Source organism: Lutra lutra, chromosome 1, assembly GCF_902655055.1.
Source record: "Lutra lutra chromosome 1, mLutLut1.2, whole genome shotgun sequence".
Classification (NCBI taxonomy): Eukaryota; Metazoa; Chordata; class Mammalia; order Carnivora; family Mustelidae; genus Lutra; species Lutra lutra.
In genome coordinates, this window is record NC_062278.1 from 49,711,573 (window position 1) to 49,731,544 (window position 19,972).

Below are 19,972 nucleotides of genomic sequence, written 5' to 3' on the forward strand. Positions count from 1 at the left end.
CAAAAGATAAACTTGGGGCTTTTCCTCATAATAAATGGGGTATTATTTCTTACTATTTCTCCTTTTTTATATTCATTTATTTGAAATGAATAATTAGAAAATAATTATTCGACAAACCATAGGTGACTCTTAATCTCACAAAACAAACTGAGGGTTGCTGGGGGGAGGGGGGATTGGGAGAGGGGGGTGGGGTTATGGACATTGGGGAGGGTATGTGATATGGTGAGTGCTGTGAAGTGTGTAAACCTGGCAATTCACAGACCTGTACCCCTAGGGATAAAAATATATTATATGTTTATAAAAAATAAAAAATTAAAAAACAACAACAAAAAAGAAAATAATTATTCAAGTAGGCAACAGAGATAATTAAGAAAAAAGTCTGAAGAGTAATAATTCAACTTTTTGTCTAGGATTCCTAGAATTCTATAATATTCTGAAATGAATGAATTATGCATAGATATGAAATTCTGATTTGTAACTCCTTGGATTTAAACTGGTATCTCTATTTTTCAGTAAGTCCAAAAGACTAAATGTAACATTAAAGATCTTATCATGTAAACATTTGTACAGAGATTGTCTTTTGCTGACTAAGATACCAGCAGAGTTGGTTGAAGCCACATCTGACAACATCTTCTAAATTAATGGAAAACATGGCCTACAGGAGAGGTGGAGAAAGTGAACACAACAGGATGCAACAATATTCAAAACTGTTTGCCTTCAGACAAAAAAGGAAATCCTTGTTTTGCCTGGGAAATCAGTGTCTAAGATGAATTTGTCGGCAGAAATGTCCAGGTGCATTTGAACAGTAGAGAATCAAAGAGGAAAGGACTTTTGCAAGAAAGGGACAGTTGGGTATTGCCTCCAGCCCCAACCATCTTTTTAACTGCTCCTCTCCCATAACTATAAATTACAGACACATAAAAGCAGAAATCTCAAAGATTTCCTGGATTGCAGGATGGATGCTCTCTCAGCCCCCTGCAATCCTTGACAGCGTCCATTGCTGCAAGCAATCTAAATGCCTCTGAAGGTGATCAAAGGAAGAATGACATTCAGGGGTTATAAAGTGAGCAGCAGAAGTAAGAATGCCTTTTGATGTTGAAAAGTTCCCTGTTAAAAATAATAAACAATGTTTTGGAAATGAATGATAAAATGATCAATGAGCATCATATACATAAGAGAATACAGTTAATGACAGATGAGAAGGGTGAGTTCAGAGAGACATCAACCATGAAGGAAGACCTCATTACCTATAGTTGGGGAGGGAGCTTCGGTCTCCAATGTAACAGGCTCAAAGACTGCATCATAAAAAATAAACAGATAGAAGTAAGAAAAATAAAGAAGTCCAAACTTCCTGGTGCTTACTGATGTTTAATGCATAAGATACAGAACGTGGTTTATTCTAAGTTGATATAAATTGCCTTCTTTATAAGCTTATTTATTATAAGAGATACTCTCTTACTAAATCAGAATTTTGTACTAATTGGAACCTTAGGAGAAATTTTCAATTGCAAAGCAGTTGAATTTTTAGAACTATTATATAAATATCTTCTTACTTCATAGAAAATCACTTAGGTAATTGTTGCTGTTTAAAATGCCATTAAGGTATTTTAGAGGAAGCCAATCTCTGATTATTGCCTACAAAGCATGAACAAGGTGTCAGCCTTTCCAGTCTTATCTAGTGGTGAATGCTAAAATCACTTTCAAATATGTTCCAGATATAGAAAAATCAGGCTTTTATTCATTACATACCCAAATTCAGAAAACAAAGTCTAAAAATGCTAAGAAAGTGGAAACTGTCAGACTATCAGATGTGAAACTGACTAACTTTCTACATATTGGTTTGTTCATTTAACAATTAATGTGGTTACTTTGAAAAGGTAATGAACAAAATCATATTTGGGTTTCTATGCTTCATACAGTATGGCAAATTATAAAAGTTTTCAACAACATTCCCAAAGAAAAAGCTTTTTAAACTAAAGCACTGGAAATTACTTTTACCGGGTTTAGTTGGTGGCGTATCTGGTTGTGCTGGGGTTTGGGGTTTAGGAAGTAATTGCTTTGGTGGTTTTGAATCTGAAGGAAAAAAGTTCCTGTAATTAGTGTCATAGCAGAGCTGTGAATGTCAAGATTAGTGTTACTTACACACCATTTTCCTAGTTACAGATCAAGGCAGTGAAAGTAGTGATTACCAGGCTGGATTTGAAGTACATCTGGTCTACGTGTGGTTTTAGGTCTTTTGGATGGTTTTGACGCTAAAGAGAAAGGTTTAAAAATTAGCAATAATTGTCATGGCCGTAACTGTCATAATTAAAGACATGTAGGCTTGAGCAAAGATCCTGTATAAATTTACTGGATATACAACAAAATTAATTCATGGAGTATGGGAAGGGTGGGAAATATGTCCATTTCTCCTAATTTTTCAGAAAGGAAAAATCTTTAGGAAATGTTCAAAATGTACCTTTGAGCAAAGAAATGAGAACGATGATAAGACTTTTTTCTACAGAAGTAATTTCAGAGATGACAAGTATAATAGTTTCATTTCTTAACTCTAAGGTTTTTCAGCATAAAAATATTAAGTGGAAATTTGAAACTTGCTTAGTAGGAGACCTAGAAAATAATCCATAAACACTCTAAATGATACAGAATTTCACATGGCTACAGATTTCTGGAATTTTCCAAAGTAAAGCAGGTTTACCATGAATGCTGAGAAATTTTCATGAAAGAGTAATAGTCAAATAGCATTAGTACCCAAAACAATAAAACAAGTTTGGGACTACTAATGTTCTCAAGTTACAAAGACCACATTATTTTCCTATTAGACCCTGGAACAAGAACGGTGTTTATGGCTTTCATTTTCAAAATATACTCAAAAGCATTCTTCAAAGAAACAGAAAGCTGAAGAAGCCATTATTTCATGCAGCTTTTTAAGAGGGAAAAGGTCTTAAAAGTTGAATGAGTAAAGCAATGAAATGATAATCATGGCACTGGAATAAAATTTCACCATTTGCCAAGTCCAGGATGAGCACAGAAGTCCCTGTGTGAGAAAGAGGAAAAGGTTTTCTCAACAGGACATGGAAGGACAAAGGGTTTGTGCAGAACCAGGAAGCTGCATCCAAGACCACAGACTTTCCTTAAAGAAGAACACAGGTAGGATTCTTCTAGAAATCTACTATCTTCAGGCTCTTCGGACCCAGATAGGAAATGTAAGGAAAAGCATGGAATGAAATTATGATGGTGTGGTGAAACTGTAGTCATGCCTGGGTGGAAAGTAGGAAAAGCAAAAGTGACATTCCGTGAAAGCAAGTGGAGATCAGTAGAATTACCGATTGTGGGCACCAAAGGCTCCAGGGGTACTGTAGCAGGTTCCAGAACTATGGAAGCAAAAAGCAAGAACACTAATTATATCAAGCAGCAGCATCTTGAGGAAGGAAATATTACTCCTCATTCTTAAGCCCTATTTTTTCTGAATGTGATTTTCCTTTTTACTTTTCCCCTTCACCCCCTTCCTTCTGCTTTCCCACACCCCATCTGCCATAAAGATGCATCCCAAGTGAGACTTTTAGGGTGCCCTACTTTAATAATCCACTTGTGGGCCAGCCTATTGCTGTGTGTACCTAATAGTTACAAATAAAAAATAACAGTATATCATAAACATAAGAAGGATAGATGCTTAAATATAAAAATCAACTATACGGTTTCTTAAAGCCCAGCTATTTGGGTAGTAGGAAGCTATCATATCAGAAGCTACCATATTCCATTTTCTATGCTTACTGGAACCCTGAACATCACATTTACCAGGTTTGGACTTGGGCACATCTGGACTAGGTGTGGTTTTAGGACGGGGGCGACGACCTGGTCGTTTGGTCTTTGGTGGAGCTGAAGAAAGAAAATTAGCTAGTTAATACAAGAGCAGTAGCTCTAAAAACTGATAATACTAAATATATCTTAAAAGCATATTTAAGTTCTTTGATTTATTGTGGGTATATATCCTTCTGTTTTGCAAAATTTTATCATCATTTACCCAGTTAAATGAGGTCTTTAACATGTACATATATACATGTACATATAAATACATATACATATATATAAAACATATATATATGTATATGTTAAAGATCTCCTTATTCTTCCATTTTGAGATGGAAAACTCAAAACTTTGTAAAGCTTAGAGAAGACAGTCTCCTGAAAGTTTTGAAGGTGTATGTTTAACAAGAACATGAGAAAGACACCTTTAAGGAGCCACTAGGGACACAAATTAAACTTTATTTTGCCCAAGATTCAAAAGGAATTTTTCATTTAGCATTAAAAACTTTACAAGTTAATAGCATGTATAGAAAGGTTTTGAATTCAGAAATTATTTCAAGGAATGCTTTCTAAAAATGAGATACAGTTTATAAAACTAAAGAATTTTTTTTTCTCTGCAATTAAGAACAAAGAACACAGACACAAAAGGGATATCAGTGGATGAATCTATTAATGTGAGCCTATTACTAAAGATACCAACAGACAGGAAAAGAGGAAACAAAGCTCATTTGCTCCATAACTGCATTACCTAATGTCGAAGGTTTTGTTTCCAGAGTTCCAGGTGCTAGGAGTGCATGAAAACCATCAGGAAGGAATAAAAATCAAAGGAAAAATGATAAAACCTTTAGATATGAAAAATTCTTGATTTCTAATTACCAAGTTGAGTGATTATATATAAATAGTGAAACTTTAATCCATGTGAGATAGTCCTTTTTTATTCAAATAGATTCCTGTGTTTTTAGACAAAATGAAAAAAAATGTAGTCTTGTCAGCTAAGTTTGGAAGGAGAAATGGAAAAAAACAAACGAAGGCATGGTTCTCAGGAAGACATGAATGCCCTAAAGTGACCAACAGTTTGTGTTATGAAGGAAAATATGGGTAATTGGCCAGGATGGCACCAGAAGAACACATTTCTTGCTCTTCTGAAGAAAAAGAAGCTATAAATATTGGGGTTAGTTTTTCTATTTCTCTTAATGAATTACCCAGTGACACATCAGGATATTTATATCTGGGAAGATCCTACTACTTTTCAAGAAAATCTGTGAATGTTAGAGTTTTGAAAATAAGATAAACACCTCTGAATGTGAAAACACAAAAATGTCTACAAAAAGAGGGAAGCCAAGGTCCTCCACTGGAAACAACTAGGTTAAAACAAGCTTGGGACACAGTGCTCAAATATAAGGAGGACGACTGAGCATGTGTTCAATCAAAATTGGCATGGCTTCTAGAGCCTCTGCTTAGTTAAGCAAAAACAAAGAGTGTATCATCTGACCATATGGCTGAAATGAAGACCTGAAGGACAAATTTTTAAAGAGCCCAAGGTAAGGACAAAATTGAACATAAAGGGTCCTAAGGAAGAGGTTTCTTTTTCACTCATCAAAGGAAACTTCATTAATAGAGTTAACTGTGTTGACTGTAGTTGGTGGTTGACTAGAGTTGACTGTGATGGTGGTAGAGTCTGAGGTTCTGGGGCTGCAATAAAATAATTATTATCAAAGGCAATGCTAAAGATCACCATTTAAGACAGAAAAATTAAATGTCCTTTACTCTAAAAGCTATTCTCTCACTGGTGAACAATCAGGTTTTATGGCTTATTACACTAAAGATCACTCCACATCCTTTCCACAAACCACAATAAAAGCAAAAATTGAGAATTCTGGTTTTTGTTGATTTTTAGCTATTTTCTCCACTACCTAATATTCTGAAGATTCTTCCTAGTGCCTGAGGAGATACAGCTTTAAGGCAAGGTCAGGGTAGCCTCTCAAAAGCTGGCCAGAGTGTCCCATCACCTGCCAATTTGTTTTCAATTAGGATGGTCAGATTCGTCCAAGGAAGTAGGAAGAGGCAAGAGACCCAACAGACCTATAGCCAGGTCTGAGATCTGTTAGTTTTGGGTGATTTTTCAGCCTGGCTGGATCTGATATTCTTTCACCAAAAAAAAAAAAAAAAAAAAAAAAAAAGAATTGAATATATGGTCTAAAAAGGTAAAAAGGGCCTTGATGGTTCATATAGTTCCTCATATTTACTAGTATTTATTACTGGTGAACAAATTGGTTTACATATGAAATTTATTCCATTCTTGTTAGCAAATCAAAGAAGTCAAAAACTAATCTCAGATTTCATCAGTGAACAAATTAAATAAAAATATTATTTAAATATTCTGAAAGATAACAATCCTTCTAATGTTTTTCAAATTGGCAGTAAGTAAATGATACTTTGTGCTGAATATAGTTTGGTTACAATATCTGTTTATGCTTTTAAAAAGATTATCCAATAGATTTCTTATTCTACAGAACAAAAAGAATTCTTTTCTTTCAAGAAGAAGATAAAAAAGGAACTCAATCTCCAAAACAGAAAAAAGTGAAGATTCTTTGTCATTTTTTTCCTACAGAAAAATTAATTAACATGGCACCCACCAACCAGCTTAAAAGAATTTAAATCATTTTGTCAGTTATATTTTTTAGACTACATTTACCAGGATGATGTTTCTGGACTAGGGGCCGTGGAAGGATTTGGAGAAGTAGATAGAGACTCTATAGTATCTAAAATATAGAAAATATAACAAAAAATTTTACAGGTAGAGAATTTTCATTTATTCTGAAAGCCATGTATAATAGATACAAGGTGTTATGGAAAGGTGGCATTGTTCATTAGCATGTCTGTGGCAAAAAAAAAAAATTTTTCTTTTTCATTTCTCAAGAACTTATCCAGAAGTAGATTAAAACAGATAAACTGCAAAGCCGAAGTGATATATCAGACTGAAGTACACATAGCAAGGCAAAAATTGTGTTTGTGTGTGTGTGTGTGTGTGTGTGTGTGTGTGTGTGCACGTAAGAAAGAACGAGAGAGAAAAAGAGAGAGAGGGTGGGAGGAGTCTGGGTGTCTCGGATTCTACAGGACATAGGCTAAATAAATAGTACATTAATACATTAAATATAATAACTGTCAAAAAAGTCCATATCTGAAAATAGGAAACAAAAATTCTTTTTGAAATTTTGAGGATGTAATTCATGTCTTAATTTCTACCAAGTTGCCTTCTTAAACTGTGAAAAAGTAAAATTTGCTACTTGTAGCATCTTTAAAATTTACAGAGATTAAAAAATGTGGTCTTATGAATTTTATAAACAAAAATCTGTATTTTTGAGTTCCTCACTGAAATGGAAACCAAATAGGTATGGAGGCCCTCAATTAAGCGTCTAATTCACCTGTACCTAGAAATACTAATGTCAGGGTTTTATTAAAAGCAAGTACATCTTCTGATAAGATTTCCTCTAATTTACAATTTTAAGGTACTATGTGTAAAGGAATAAAAATGTTAAGTGGCATGCAAATAACTACACCACTCACCTCAGCACAAAAGAAAAATACACCTGGCTCCCAGATTTGTGACTAACAATGAGAAAAATTTATACTTCTATCCACTGTGTCAGAGAACTGTGTTAAAAAAAATACCTATAATTAGAGGTCTCTCTCTCTCTCTCTTTCCAGCCTGTTAAAAGCCTGAAGAGCCAAATGTCACCACCATCTTAAAGATTAACTGTGAAGGAAGCACTTCTCGCTGGACGAGGCAGACAAGTTGGGACATGGTACATGGTGGGATTTTCAAGAAAGCAGTGGATTATGCTTATAAAACAAGCCAAACCCAATGTGGGTTTTTACTCATTAGTGTAACCACAAAGGAAAACCAAAGGAAAAGCAAGCAATCTGCAGGGAAAATGAGATGGAAAAATAGCAGCATGTGAGGAGAGGGCTGGGGAAGGCAATGAATCACTCAAATAAAAAAGTTTTGGTGGTTTATTTGCTCTCCTGAACCTTGGCTAGTGACAGAAATCTTCCACAGAGCTATAATGGTGGCCTGCCCTTAAGTAAAAATAAATACATTTTAAAAAGCTAGAACCCAAGCACCGCTTTGCAGAGATCCATTACTCTGTGTTGCCTCAGACCAGTGGTGGTCAACTTAAGTGGATGTAAATGTAGGTACAGATTCTGAAGTCCCAATACTTGATACGAAGGGGGAAAGCGAGGCTTTTCTTAGGTGATCAGAAAGTAGAAATCAGAGGAATATAAAACTCATTGGCTTCCAAATAATTTGCCACATGTTAAAAGAAAATGTCGAATCGAAGAAGTCTTTTTGCTCGAAGAGCTTAGAATAAGAACACATCCTCTCCCCTTACTTGTATGAGTGAATTTCTTATAAATCATTCTTTAGAAACCAGTGAAATTACTAATGTAACTATGTTTAAACTCTTAAGAACATCTGAAGGCTTTTTTTTGTCTTTTCAGATTTTATCTTGTAATAACAGAAATACTTAGATTAGAGAGACATTTATTTAAATTTGGTGGTCTAAACACATGGTAATATTTTTCCAATCTGCTAGATAATAACCTTCTCTTCAAAGTACAGCATAATAGTTATAACCTTATTCCAAAGCCCTCTAAGCATGATTTTTAAACAAATGTACATTAAGCCCTTCTCTCATATAGCTGTCGAAGTTCTTTGATTTAAACTGTTAGAGCTCTTGAGTTTCATTAGCTATACTTCTTTCTCCAAATAACCCCTCTGGGTAAGAGTGAAACTTCATTCCATTTCTCTGACTTGGAGACCTCACCCATAGTCACAGCATCAACTACACTCCCTTTGCCTAATCCCTAATTTCCTCCAGTCTGACACCTACACCTGGAAATCTCACTGCCTCTTTAAAGGGAGTCTTGAGAATTCTTTTTTCTGAGCAATTACATTTTTCTTCCTTGCCCATTTCACTGCAAAAAAATAAATCATGCCCATTTATGTAGAAAATCGTTTGTTTTAATGATTGTACTTTGTGAACACCCATTAGTGAAAAATCCATAGAACGTGACAGTGAGAAAAACCCTGAAGATAAGTTTAAAATTTGGAGGAAAATGATTTGTATTGACAGACTTCCTGAGTATAAGGGGAACCTAGAAGTCAACATTTAAACTGCTGTATAGACTCTGGATAAACAGAAAAAAAAAAATGAAAACTTGGTCATTCAGTATGTCCTGCCATCTAAAGGCAGGGGAATATCTCTGTTATTAATCACATAAATGCAATAACCTTGCCCTGCAAAAGAGACTTCTTCTCTTCAGCAAAACACCGTTATTAGGCCTGAGAAATAAACAAAAGTCAGTATTCAGAAATCAGTTTCATTTCAGAAAGTAAATCATGGAGCATTGGGAAAATCCCACTCTTTCCAATCTTGCAGCTGGAGAACGAGAAGTCTTAAAACAAGGGCAGAGTTTTTAGGGGCTGGAAACACTTCCCCCCTTTCAGGCTGAAAAGCTATTATTCAGTGTGATCAGAATTCCAGTCCACTCTGGTATTGGAAATTATTTCGTAGTCCTAGACAAGGGAGTCCTCAATCACTCCCTTCACTCTATTTCTGTATTTTCTCTGTGATGTTCATGAACAGAATGATCCACCCAAAAGCTCAGGGCAACACTATGATAATATCAGAGGGGCTGGTTATAATGAGATCATTGCATTTCATTTTTGCACTTTCTGTGTAAAAACTGTATCAAATAACAAAATATAAATCAGAAGTTCTTGCTCCAAAGAGTGACATGAAACAATTTTTTAATCCTACTTTTGGAAAAAAAAAAAAAAAAAGGTTTGGGTAATTACCAGGTTTGGTGGGTGTCCCTTCTGGGGTGAGAGGAATTTTAGGTTTCAAAGAAATAAATGGTGTTTTACTGGGAGCTGGAAAAGTAAAGAAAATAATTGAAAAATCAATATTTAAGCATTTCAGTGTCTAAAACCTCAAAAGGAAAACCTATACTTTAAGTGGAATGAATGCATCATCTTAGACATTTTTTGGAACTATTCCATTGAAAGAATGGAATATTCTTTCAATATTATTGAAATATTGAAATTTCAATAATTTCAATTGAAAATTGAAATTTTCACAGACAAGTCAAAATGTCTGTGAAGACATTTTCACAGACAAGTATCTAACAGGAAACAGTGATAAATTTGCATCTGATTCAGAAAAAGCATTTCAAGAGTATATTTGAACAGAAATAGCATTGTTACAAATAGCCACAATAACTACACAAAGGCAATTATTCTAATCCATTATTTAAAAAAAAAATCAGTATAATAATTTTGTACCCTTACTTCATATTTCTCAGCCATATCCAAGACTTTAGGCATGTTTTAAAATGAATAATCACTGATAAGTAAAATGCCATGGTCTATAGTACAAAGAAATTCTACTAACATCATAATAGACTACTATTCCTCCAAAAGAAGTCTGAATTTGAACTTGAGGGCCTCCCTCAAAAAAAAAAATAAATAAATAAAAAATGGAGTACTGTGTCTAAGACTCCACTTCACATACAATGGTGGATGGAAGAGGAGAAGGCAGCAGTGGTTTGCCCGCTTTCCAAGGTACAGGATAATATATGATGCTGAGTTCACATGTGCTGGCTATGAGGCCAACTATTGAAAATCACAAAAGTCACCAAGCTGTTGTACTTTATGAGATTCTCAGTACTGTTAAAATGACCTAATAGAAGAGAGACTGAGACATTACACAAAAGCTAAGGCATTGAATTTTCATGTCAAAATGAAGTAAGCCATCTACCAAGGACATATCATTACCCAGTGTTGTCTGTGTAGATTCAGGGATTTTAGGAATTTTAGGTGTAACTGTTCCAGGACTTGTGGTTCTTTCTGATGATGGAAAGGAAAAAAAAAATTAAGATTCCTAGAGGCAATAAAAAGATATCATCCCCAGAAGAACCGAATGACCCTTTTGAAATCCTGCCATATTTAGCTGTTAGTGTTTACAAATACAGTGAGTACAAGTTTTGGGAAAGAATTTATAAGTTCAGTCATAGTAGTAAACGCTATAAAAAACTGTATTTATTCTACCATGGAATAAGCAAAAACTTGATTTGTTGAGCATGATTCTGAGTGTGTTATCTGACAATGAAAAAATTACCTCCGGGGAAGCTAGCTGTACCATGCAAATTCTGTGCTATAATGTATGCTTATGTTGTTCCCTCCACCTTCAAATTTGTCTGAACCCTGCACATATTTTGAGACTTACATCCTCAACTCTTTCTTTTTTCTGTATTCCACACAAGTATTATAGCCTCATAAGCAGATTGTATAGTTTCATTTTGATTCTCACTCTTTATGCTGTATGATCTCTCTAAGATGATAAGCAATTGGACAGAGGGAGTCATGGTCTCTCCTGTGAGCCACAGCCCCAGTTCAAAGCTGAAAATACTGCTGGCACACAAAACAAGAACTGTCAGCCTAATAAACACCTAAATATCCATACATACCAAGGAAACAAATTTCATTAAATCTTACTTTCTAACACAGTGACATTAGTACCTGCTTCTGGGTTTATACCAAAATTCACATGTACAAACATCACTGAAATAATTTTAAATAATGTAGTATTGAAAATTAATTTGTTATTTTGATTTATTCATCTTCACTTAATTTCAAATTTTGTAAGACCCATAGACATTTAACCTATAGAATCACATAACCTCTTTTTATGATAAGGAGATGGACATTCTCTATTTGGAATTAAATATCCTGAGAGGTTAAAGAGGCAGTTATTTACCAGGTTTTGTTCTTGGTTTTTTGGGTCTGACACGTCGTTTAGGTGTAGAAGGGATAGACGTAGTTTGCTGGGCAGCTGAAAGAAGATTTAATATAGCTTTGATAAATAATATTTTGCAGGGACCAATCAGGTTATAACTGTAAATTTGTAAACTTGAATACAAGAACTACTTTTTATTTCTTTGTATCTCCAGAATGTCTAGCACTGTGCTTTCTACACAGTAGGGGTTCAATCAATGTGGTGTTTTGGGGCCAAAATGAATTAACTGTCCATATAAAAACCAAAGGTACATTGTTGAGCTAAATGTACTGGGAAGTGGGCACTCTTAAGGGATTTAAGAACACAAAGTAGAGTTAAGAACTCAAAAGATAATTTACTGAACAATAGGGGAGAAGCACAAACATTTGGGATTTAGAGAATGGAAGTTCAGAACCTCTTTAATTCTGTAGCTCATGACTAACCTCAGCAAGAGTTAATGAACTTCATTATTCAAATAATGTTCTATAATAGCATATAGACTGTGTTACTTCTCTTACCCATCATTCCTCATTGCAGAACCTACATGGTGCTCTTTATATTTAAACTACGTAGAGAAAAATACTCTGACCAGGTGGTATTGACGTGGGCTAAATAGAAGGAATATATTATAAAATAATTATCATCTGTAATTCCATTGCAACTTTCTGGTAAGCAAAGTGGAAAGGATTACAGAAAGAAAATAATTCTTAAAACACATGGACACCAAGATTATGGAAATCCTTTGAGAATTATCACAAGGCAGTCCGACAGATAACCCAGTTTTTGGAAGAATTTCATGACAGAGAATGAAAGGGAATGTTTACTACGAAAATACTCTGAAGTCCAACAAAACTGATTCTTTTCTTGACACTTTATCTGTTCTTTCAAAGTACACAACCATAAAAATGTCATTAGTTACCAGGTGTTGTAGGTGGCATTTCAGGACTTGTAAAGATTTCCAATTTTTGAGAAACAAATGGTGTTTCACTTGGAGCTGAAAATACAAACACCCCACCCACCAAGTAATTCCAGTTAAAATGAGGTATTTTAGGAGTTTTAACATGCTTTTAGATGGTATTGCAAAGCACATGCTACACGTACATGACTAAGAATGAAAAATGCATATAGTCTTGAAAGCTGGTAGATGAAATAATGATTTAAAGAAGAGAAGAGATCAGAATGACAATTTTTCAGTGGCAGACTTCGGGCAGGGTCAACGCATGGAAGAGAGGTGATACGGGCCACAAACACATGAATGAGATGGGATGATATGGATGATGAAGAGGTCCATGCAATTTTCAAAGCTTTTCATTCCTTTAAGGATGGAAAAAAATGATCTATTATAGTTCAAGAGAGAGAGAGAGAATGCCCCAAATGCAACATAAGATGCCTGCATTACAAGAAAAAAAATACATTCAGAAGTAAAAATGAAATAAATGATTAGATGTGATGGAATGAAATGGTCACTTGGAAGAATGGCATTCACATGGATTTTCTTTTGATGGAAAACAAAGTAGGATTTTTCTGTTAAAAACATTACCCAGTGTTGCCCTTGGCTGTTCAAGAGTTCTAGAAGTTTTAGGTGGGACAGAATCCAGAAATGGATCACTTGTTGCTGTTGGAATAAATGTCAACATTTATAAAAGCAGAAGGCCCCAAGAATAAAATACAAATTCATGAGTAACAAATTATGCCTCATATGGGAAAAAGTATCAAGAACAGTTGAAAGAGAGTGGACCAACATTTTTAAACTAGTGATTCATTAGGAGCGGAAGAGGAACTCACTTTTAAAAAAACAAACATACTTTAAACATTAAAAACCATGATAAAAACAATGTTGCATATATTTAACTTGTTTTCAACTGGTTTTTCTGGTTTCCCATTTTTATTTCTTAACTACTAGCTGAATTCACTCAGCATTCTATTTCATTTTTTCCCCTTATTTTCTGTTGCTATTCAAAATTATTTACCTTTATCATGGCACAAAAATGCTATGATGAGGCTAAATATATAAAAAATATCAGATATATAGCTATGTCTAGCAGAGACCAGTCCTATTTACTCTGAATCTCTCACAGTACCTAGTTTAGTAGATGCTTAATGAACACTTGCTAGAAGGAACTGTTAGATTGAGTTAAACTCATTTGTAGAAGGATCAGTAAGTGAATGTCAAAGATTAGACCCAACTGGACTTCCACAGACGAATGACATGATGGCTCTAGAACAGGATTTCTCACCTCAGCACCATAGCCCTTTAGGACTGGATAATTCCTTGTTGGGGGTGGGGGGTCCTGTAGGGAGGCTGTCCTGTATATTTGCAGGGGTTTGGCAGTATCCCTGGTCTCCCTCCACTAGATGTCAGTACCACCTTCCCCAGTTGTGACAATGAACAATATCTTTGGCCGTTGCCAAATGCCTAGAGAAAAGTCTTCTGCATTTGAGAACCACTGCTCTACAGAAAACTCTCTAAGAATCTAAAACTTTTTTGGAATGATATTGATAAGAGAGCAATAGGGCTATTTCATGACTTTGGCTCAGTAGCAACCAAATCTATGTGCATCTCCCACACGTGGCAGAGCTTATTACTGATAGTGATAAAGAGATAATGGCTCAACAGAGAAATGGGTGGGCTACACCTCCTGGACACAGACTGCCACATTCCCCTGCAGAGGTCCAAAGAGTGTGCTTCCTCCCTCTGCAAAATTAAAGCAGGAACTAGGTATAGTGCTGTCAGAATGGTCTCGCATCCAAAGAAAGCCCTGAGAAGCTGGATATACCTGTGTGGGGTTCTGACATTTCAGGCTCATCTGATGTCGCAGGGCTTGAGAAAACATCATAAGTGGCTTTTAAAAAGAAAAGGTAAAACAAAAGAGAAGATGTTAATTTTGATGAATTTTAAAAGATTTCATGACATAATTTAATGCTGGTTACAAGGGAGTCTCATGTAGACGTTAGTGAGTTTTAGCTTTGGGCTACTTGTCTTGTCACTAATGCATAAGCAATCACTGAGGCTTGCCTCCAGTCTCCCTCACCGCCCCCCACCCCTGCCCCGAACTAAAGGCTTTTCTCCAGTGAACCTGGACACTGGTCTTAAGGGTGATGTGTGCATAGTGCTATGTATTTATAATGAAGTGGTACCAGCTCTAAATCAAAGAGCTTCAAAGAATATAAACATATATGAGCTAGAAGCAATTTGAGGAGAGATTTCCAAAGAAGGAAAAAGCGGTCACATTAAAGCTTTTTACACTGAGTCTACTGCTTGGTCTTTCTACCTAGTGAAAGTTACCATCATGGAATCTTATGTTGGGACCGTACTTTTCAATTTGCATAGTAATTTCTCACCGATTGGCTTATTTAACCCTCTCAACATCCCTGAGAAACCGGTGAGGTAGGCATCATCCTCACTTTCTAGATAATGGGGTGCTTTCTCTGTTTCCTAGACAACAAAGGTGACATTCACAGTGGTGAAGACATTTGCAGGTGGTCCCACACTGGGACGGTCAAGCTCAGCATATTTTCCACCCCATTAACAGGGCCAGAAAGAGCCGAGTTAAGATCCGGCCTTTCCTCTTGTACCACACCTCCTGCCTCTTTACCTAGAAGCAGCTTTCTTTCTATATTCCTTGTAGTCCTTCTACAGTCTAGGTGGATTTCAGGATCAATTTCACACACTACGTAAAATAAAGCGAGCAGGGAGGGTGACCTTAAAAATAATGGTTGATTTTAACAAAGGGATACACTTCATGTCCATGTAAGCACAGAATCTGTAAGCAAGAACAGCATCAAAATAAAAATGCTCTCTTTTCTGCACAAGGAGCTGTCACTAAGAGAATGAGAGGTGTACACAAAGCATTAATCGTTATGAGGTAGATGTTACTTTCGTTCCCCATTCAGAATGGCTATATGGAAATTCACAGGAAAATTTACTCAGTGGTTAACTTGTAGTTCAGGGACATTGTAGTGATTTTGAGCCAGTGCTAGTTGAAGGTTTAAGAAAGATAATATCGCACTGTGGGACACACTCTAAGACAGAGAGGCCGTTCATACTGCACCACACACGAAAGAAGCAGGAAACAGATTTCATTTTGTGAAGAGGAGTCTACTCCTTTGCAAAATCTTCAAAAAATGGAAAGAACATTATGAGTCATGCAAACGTTCTAAGAGAAGATCTATTACATTGTGATGCAAGGTTTTTTCTTGTGTTTAGCTACAATTTTAAAGGGTCAGATAAGAACAATTGACTTTTTTGGGAAGATTTATTTATTTGACAGAAAGAGGGCATGAGTGGGGGGCGGTACAGAGGGAGAGGCAGAAGCAGGCTCCCCAGCACCCCAGAATCGTGACCTGAGCCAAAGGCAGCTGCTTAACTGGCTGAGTCACCCAGGCACCCCAAGAATGATTGACCTTTTAAAGGACAAAAATGCTGGCAGTTGCTGATCTGAGATTTGATTTAAGCCAATTTCAAGTCATGGATCTAGCAAAGTCAGCTCTGTCTGATTCTAAACAAGTTTGGAAAATTTTACCAACTTGTATTTCAACTTCTCATACCAGAAATTATGACTAAATAGTTTGACTTTTATTTATATTGGTGCTTGCTTTTGAAAAAGGCAACTGTCTATTACACAAAGTCCCACATTTCCCCTATTATCTAGTAACACTGAACCAGCTTTCTTCGATTCTGTACTTTTTGTCCCAAGAGGTATTCATTTGCCCTCTTTCTACTTTCATTCTGGAGGTTCCAAGCCAGGCTGCCATCTTCCCTCATGTTATTCCTAGAAGGCGTATAGTAGAGAAAGAAACCCTCTTTCTAGCATCCGATGGCCATTGTGGCTCATGTTGGGAACTTCCCAAATGTCAGGGACCTCTAACTTCCAAACATTTTTTCAAATATACTTAAGACTAAAATAACACATCTGCCAGGAGGCTTGGTCCCAGCTATTTCCATTTCTGGAGTTCCCGAGAGTTGAGTAAGTTAAGAACAAGAGAGCTAACTATTCACAGACACCGCTTGCTAGTAGTTTTATGCTCTTTGGGCAGCTTTGAGAGACACACTATCATCTCGCTTGGCTCATGGGTTGAACATGTTTTTATGACTCTGGAGTATAGATGTTTGAGGAAAGAACAGTGTCAGGAATGGAGTTCCCTAAAAATCAACAGTTCTTGATTTTGTTACAAAATTCCTATACAGTCTGCGTTGGTGATATAGTGGTGAGCATAGCTGCCTTCCAAAATTACTATACATGTATTTCTGTACCAGAATAAAATGTATGAAATGGTTAGACATCCCTGGCTTTTTACAATGCTACTCCAGCTATGAAAGTGATAGATAGCTAAGAGTTCAAAGCAAACCTTTCTATTTGTTGGACACTCTACATGCTATGATGCATTAGGCAAACACCTTCTATCACCAATGTTTACTTCAGTGGGTGAAATGCTCCTATGTGACATTAAGCAGATTCTCTCATCTTGTATTCACAGAACAGAAATTGGACCAAAAGTTGCAGAACCAATCTAATGCAAGTAAAATAGGTAGTTCAATTCAAAGGTTAGAAAAAGAAATTATTATTTTTTAAAAATAATAATTAAAAAATTTTAAAATAGATTTTATTTATTTATTTGACAGAGATCACAAGTAGGCAGAGAGGGAAGGCTCCCCGCTGAGCAGAGAGCCCGATGCGGGGCTCGATCCCAGGACTCTGGGATCATGACCTGAGCCGAAGGCAGAGGCTTTAACCCACTGAACCACCCAAGCACCCCAAGAAAAAGCAATTATTAACTTTCTTTAAAAAAAATAGTAATGACTAATAACCAAATTTTACTTTTGTATTTTTCAGAAAAAGCAGTGGTATGAAATAAGGCATAGAATCATTTTCTTATTTGCTCACAACTTTCTAAAACCACACTGCTAGTTTATGTGTTGTTGGTTGCTTTAGTTTTTAAAAACTGATTAGATGCAAATTCTATCATAAAAATGCTCTGGTATTGCTCTGGAAACATATGATGGCACACAGATAAAGCATTTCCAATTACCAAGAATTTATCAATGTATTTTATTCAAATTCCATGAATATTGGTAACCATGTGAAAGACTTTCCTTTTTAAACAAATTCTTAGATGAAAGATCTCATTAGGACAGGGATTACATCAGTCATGTTCAATAGGCACCCCAAGGTTTATTTTGCCCAAGAGTCTGGTACATGGTAGAGACTCAATAAAATTAAAAGAAATAATCATTCTATTAATTAATAGAATTAATAGAGTTGACCTGCAAGATGGCCATTATAGTGAAAAAAATAGTGGTTTGACAGCTGGGTAGTTTATGTTCTTGGTGGGGACAAATGCAAATAAATGAATAGGCCCCTTTAATTATCTTATGATACACATACATGCACACACAGATCTCTTCCTCTACTACACAATTAATTACCTGCCACATGCTTATGTGGCCATCCCTTGCCATGGAAATAGAACCTAAGAACATATATGAAGGAGCAATGGGAAAATACTACAGGCTATCAATAAACAGCCAGACGAGAAAAGCATTTAGGAACACCACACACAGAGTTCTCAGGACTGTTGAAATAAATAAATAATGCTTTCCTCAGTTCGTGGAAAAATAAAATACCTCTCCGGTTGGCCTTGAAATTTGTGAAAACAGTGCCTACAAGAAAATGTTCCTGAAGCAAAACCAAAGACTGATGCTGTAAATCTCAAAGTAAATCTGTAAACCATCTGCTGCCCTTGAATCCTATTTTCTGACTCTCAGAGCATCAACACCACCACTCATCCCTACTTTTCTCCCTCTCTAGGGCTTCATCTAGCTGGGTGGGCCAGATCCCGTGCTCATCATCACCTCACAGGGAGGCTGCAGGGTCCAAATGCAGAGAGTTCCATCTCTTTTCAACCACTCCGAGCAAACCACCTGTGGCCACAACATTCCAACCATTATACCACTCCTAGGGGGTGCTGGTCATTCAGCTTTCAGGTCTTTAAATGATTTGAGAGCTGAAGTGCATATTGTAATTTACTGAAGTTCTACAAAGTACAGAAAATAATTAGTGGATTCCCAAAGTGGATTTGAATGAAGAGACTGAGGCTGACTGTCTCCAGTTTGGACTCTCTTGTCAAGAGCGAGCCTCTAAAGAGAACTGTTAGTTGTTCAAGGGGAAGAAATTATGTCAGAAGAAGGAGTCATCTTAGCACTCATTCACAGTACATTTGGAGGGAAAAATCAGTTAGTCTGGATATGCTGGGGAAAGAATAGGCAGGAGAATTTTCTGAGGATGAAAGTAAACATGTCGAATCATCTTGGGTTATAAAAAGAAACCATTTTCTTTGTTTGAATTGGGCTTTAAATCTCTCCTGAGACTAAGTCTTCTTAAGGGGATGATCAAGGAAGTTAAAGAGGCTTAACACTGATGACATTATGAAGCCAGAAACGAAAAGCTGATTTCCATCCTCCCCCTCCAATGATATAAAGGCCGTTAGAAATCATTCATGTGCCCCAGCTGTGGGATGATATAGACACAGCATTTAGGCTGCTTCTCCCATCTCTGATGCCCATGGAAAAACACAACTAGTTGGTCATGCATCATTTTACTCCCTGAGCCTAGAAAGGGTCCAGAGTTTATAGAATGATTCAGGCTGTGACTCTAACACAACAGTGTGGCTGTGTGATACTTTCTTGCCATGGGAATAGGACATCGGACCATTCCATGAGGAGCAGGATCTCTTTATATAACAATGCACATATCCTTTCCATTCCTCATAAAAAACATTCAAACAAGTGAAATGAAGACTCAAGAATCATTATATGAGCTTAGAGTCTTTTTATTTTCTTCCTTCTTCTTCCTTCATTCCTTTCTTTTTGGTACTTTGTTGTTATTGTATTATTATTACTATTGGATGTCTGTGGCAATTCAGGAAGGTTGGCACGGACAGTGTGGTGGAAAGAGGATGCATTCATTCCAAGAGTCCACTGTATTAAGGAAAAGATTATAGGGCATCTCTCATGTACTGTGAATCTGTGAATTAGATTTAGTGATTTACACACTATTTTCTTTTTACACATCAGTTCTAAGACATAACAACCCAATGAAAAAATGTACATATGGAAACTGAGGCTCTAAGAGGTTAAATCACTTGTCTATAGTCACATAACTGCTAGACAGTTGAGTTAGTTATTAATCCAGCTTTGTCTCACTCTGTAGTTCAAAGATTAGTGATCGCATTCGCAATAAGATTGAACTTCAGAAACTGGACAACCTTTCTCACAGACCACTTAATGTTTCTTAAAATTCTAGAAGGCACCTGGACCTAATAACATT

At 36.2% G+C, this 19,972-nt stretch overlaps 1 protein-coding gene across 4 annotated transcripts in view; it reads right to left on the bottom strand.

The window, feature by feature from the left end:
- ABI3BP (ABI family member 3 binding protein) overlaps positions 1 to 19,972 on the bottom strand; it is a 268,734-nt gene that overhangs the window by 113,475 nt on the left and 135,287 nt on the right. For 2 of the 4 annotated variants that reach the window (XM_047723248.1, XM_047723232.1), the window contains exons 15-26: positions 14,423 to 14,488; positions 13,186 to 13,260; positions 12,565 to 12,639; positions 11,628 to 11,702; positions 10,646 to 10,717; positions 9,668 to 9,742; positions 4,553 to 4,588; positions 3,796 to 3,876; positions 3,324 to 3,371; positions 2,190 to 2,252; positions 1,999 to 2,073; positions 1,248 to 1,295 (exon numbers count right to left, since the gene is read on the bottom strand). In XM_047723248.1, coding sequence (XP_047579204.1) covers positions 1,248 to 1,295; positions 1,999 to 2,073; positions 2,190 to 2,252; positions 3,324 to 3,371; positions 3,796 to 3,876; positions 4,553 to 4,588; positions 9,668 to 9,742; positions 10,646 to 10,717; positions 11,628 to 11,702; positions 12,565 to 12,639; positions 13,186 to 13,260; positions 14,423 to 14,488 — 789 coding nt within the window. The remainder of the gene's footprint in view (positions 1 to 1,247; positions 1,296 to 1,998; positions 2,074 to 2,189; positions 2,253 to 3,323; positions 3,372 to 3,795; positions 3,877 to 4,552; positions 4,589 to 9,667; positions 9,743 to 10,645; positions 10,718 to 11,627; positions 11,703 to 12,564; positions 12,640 to 13,185; positions 13,261 to 14,422; positions 14,489 to 19,972) is intronic. The other 2 variants (XM_047723222.1, XM_047723241.1) reach the window with 2 other exon arrangements.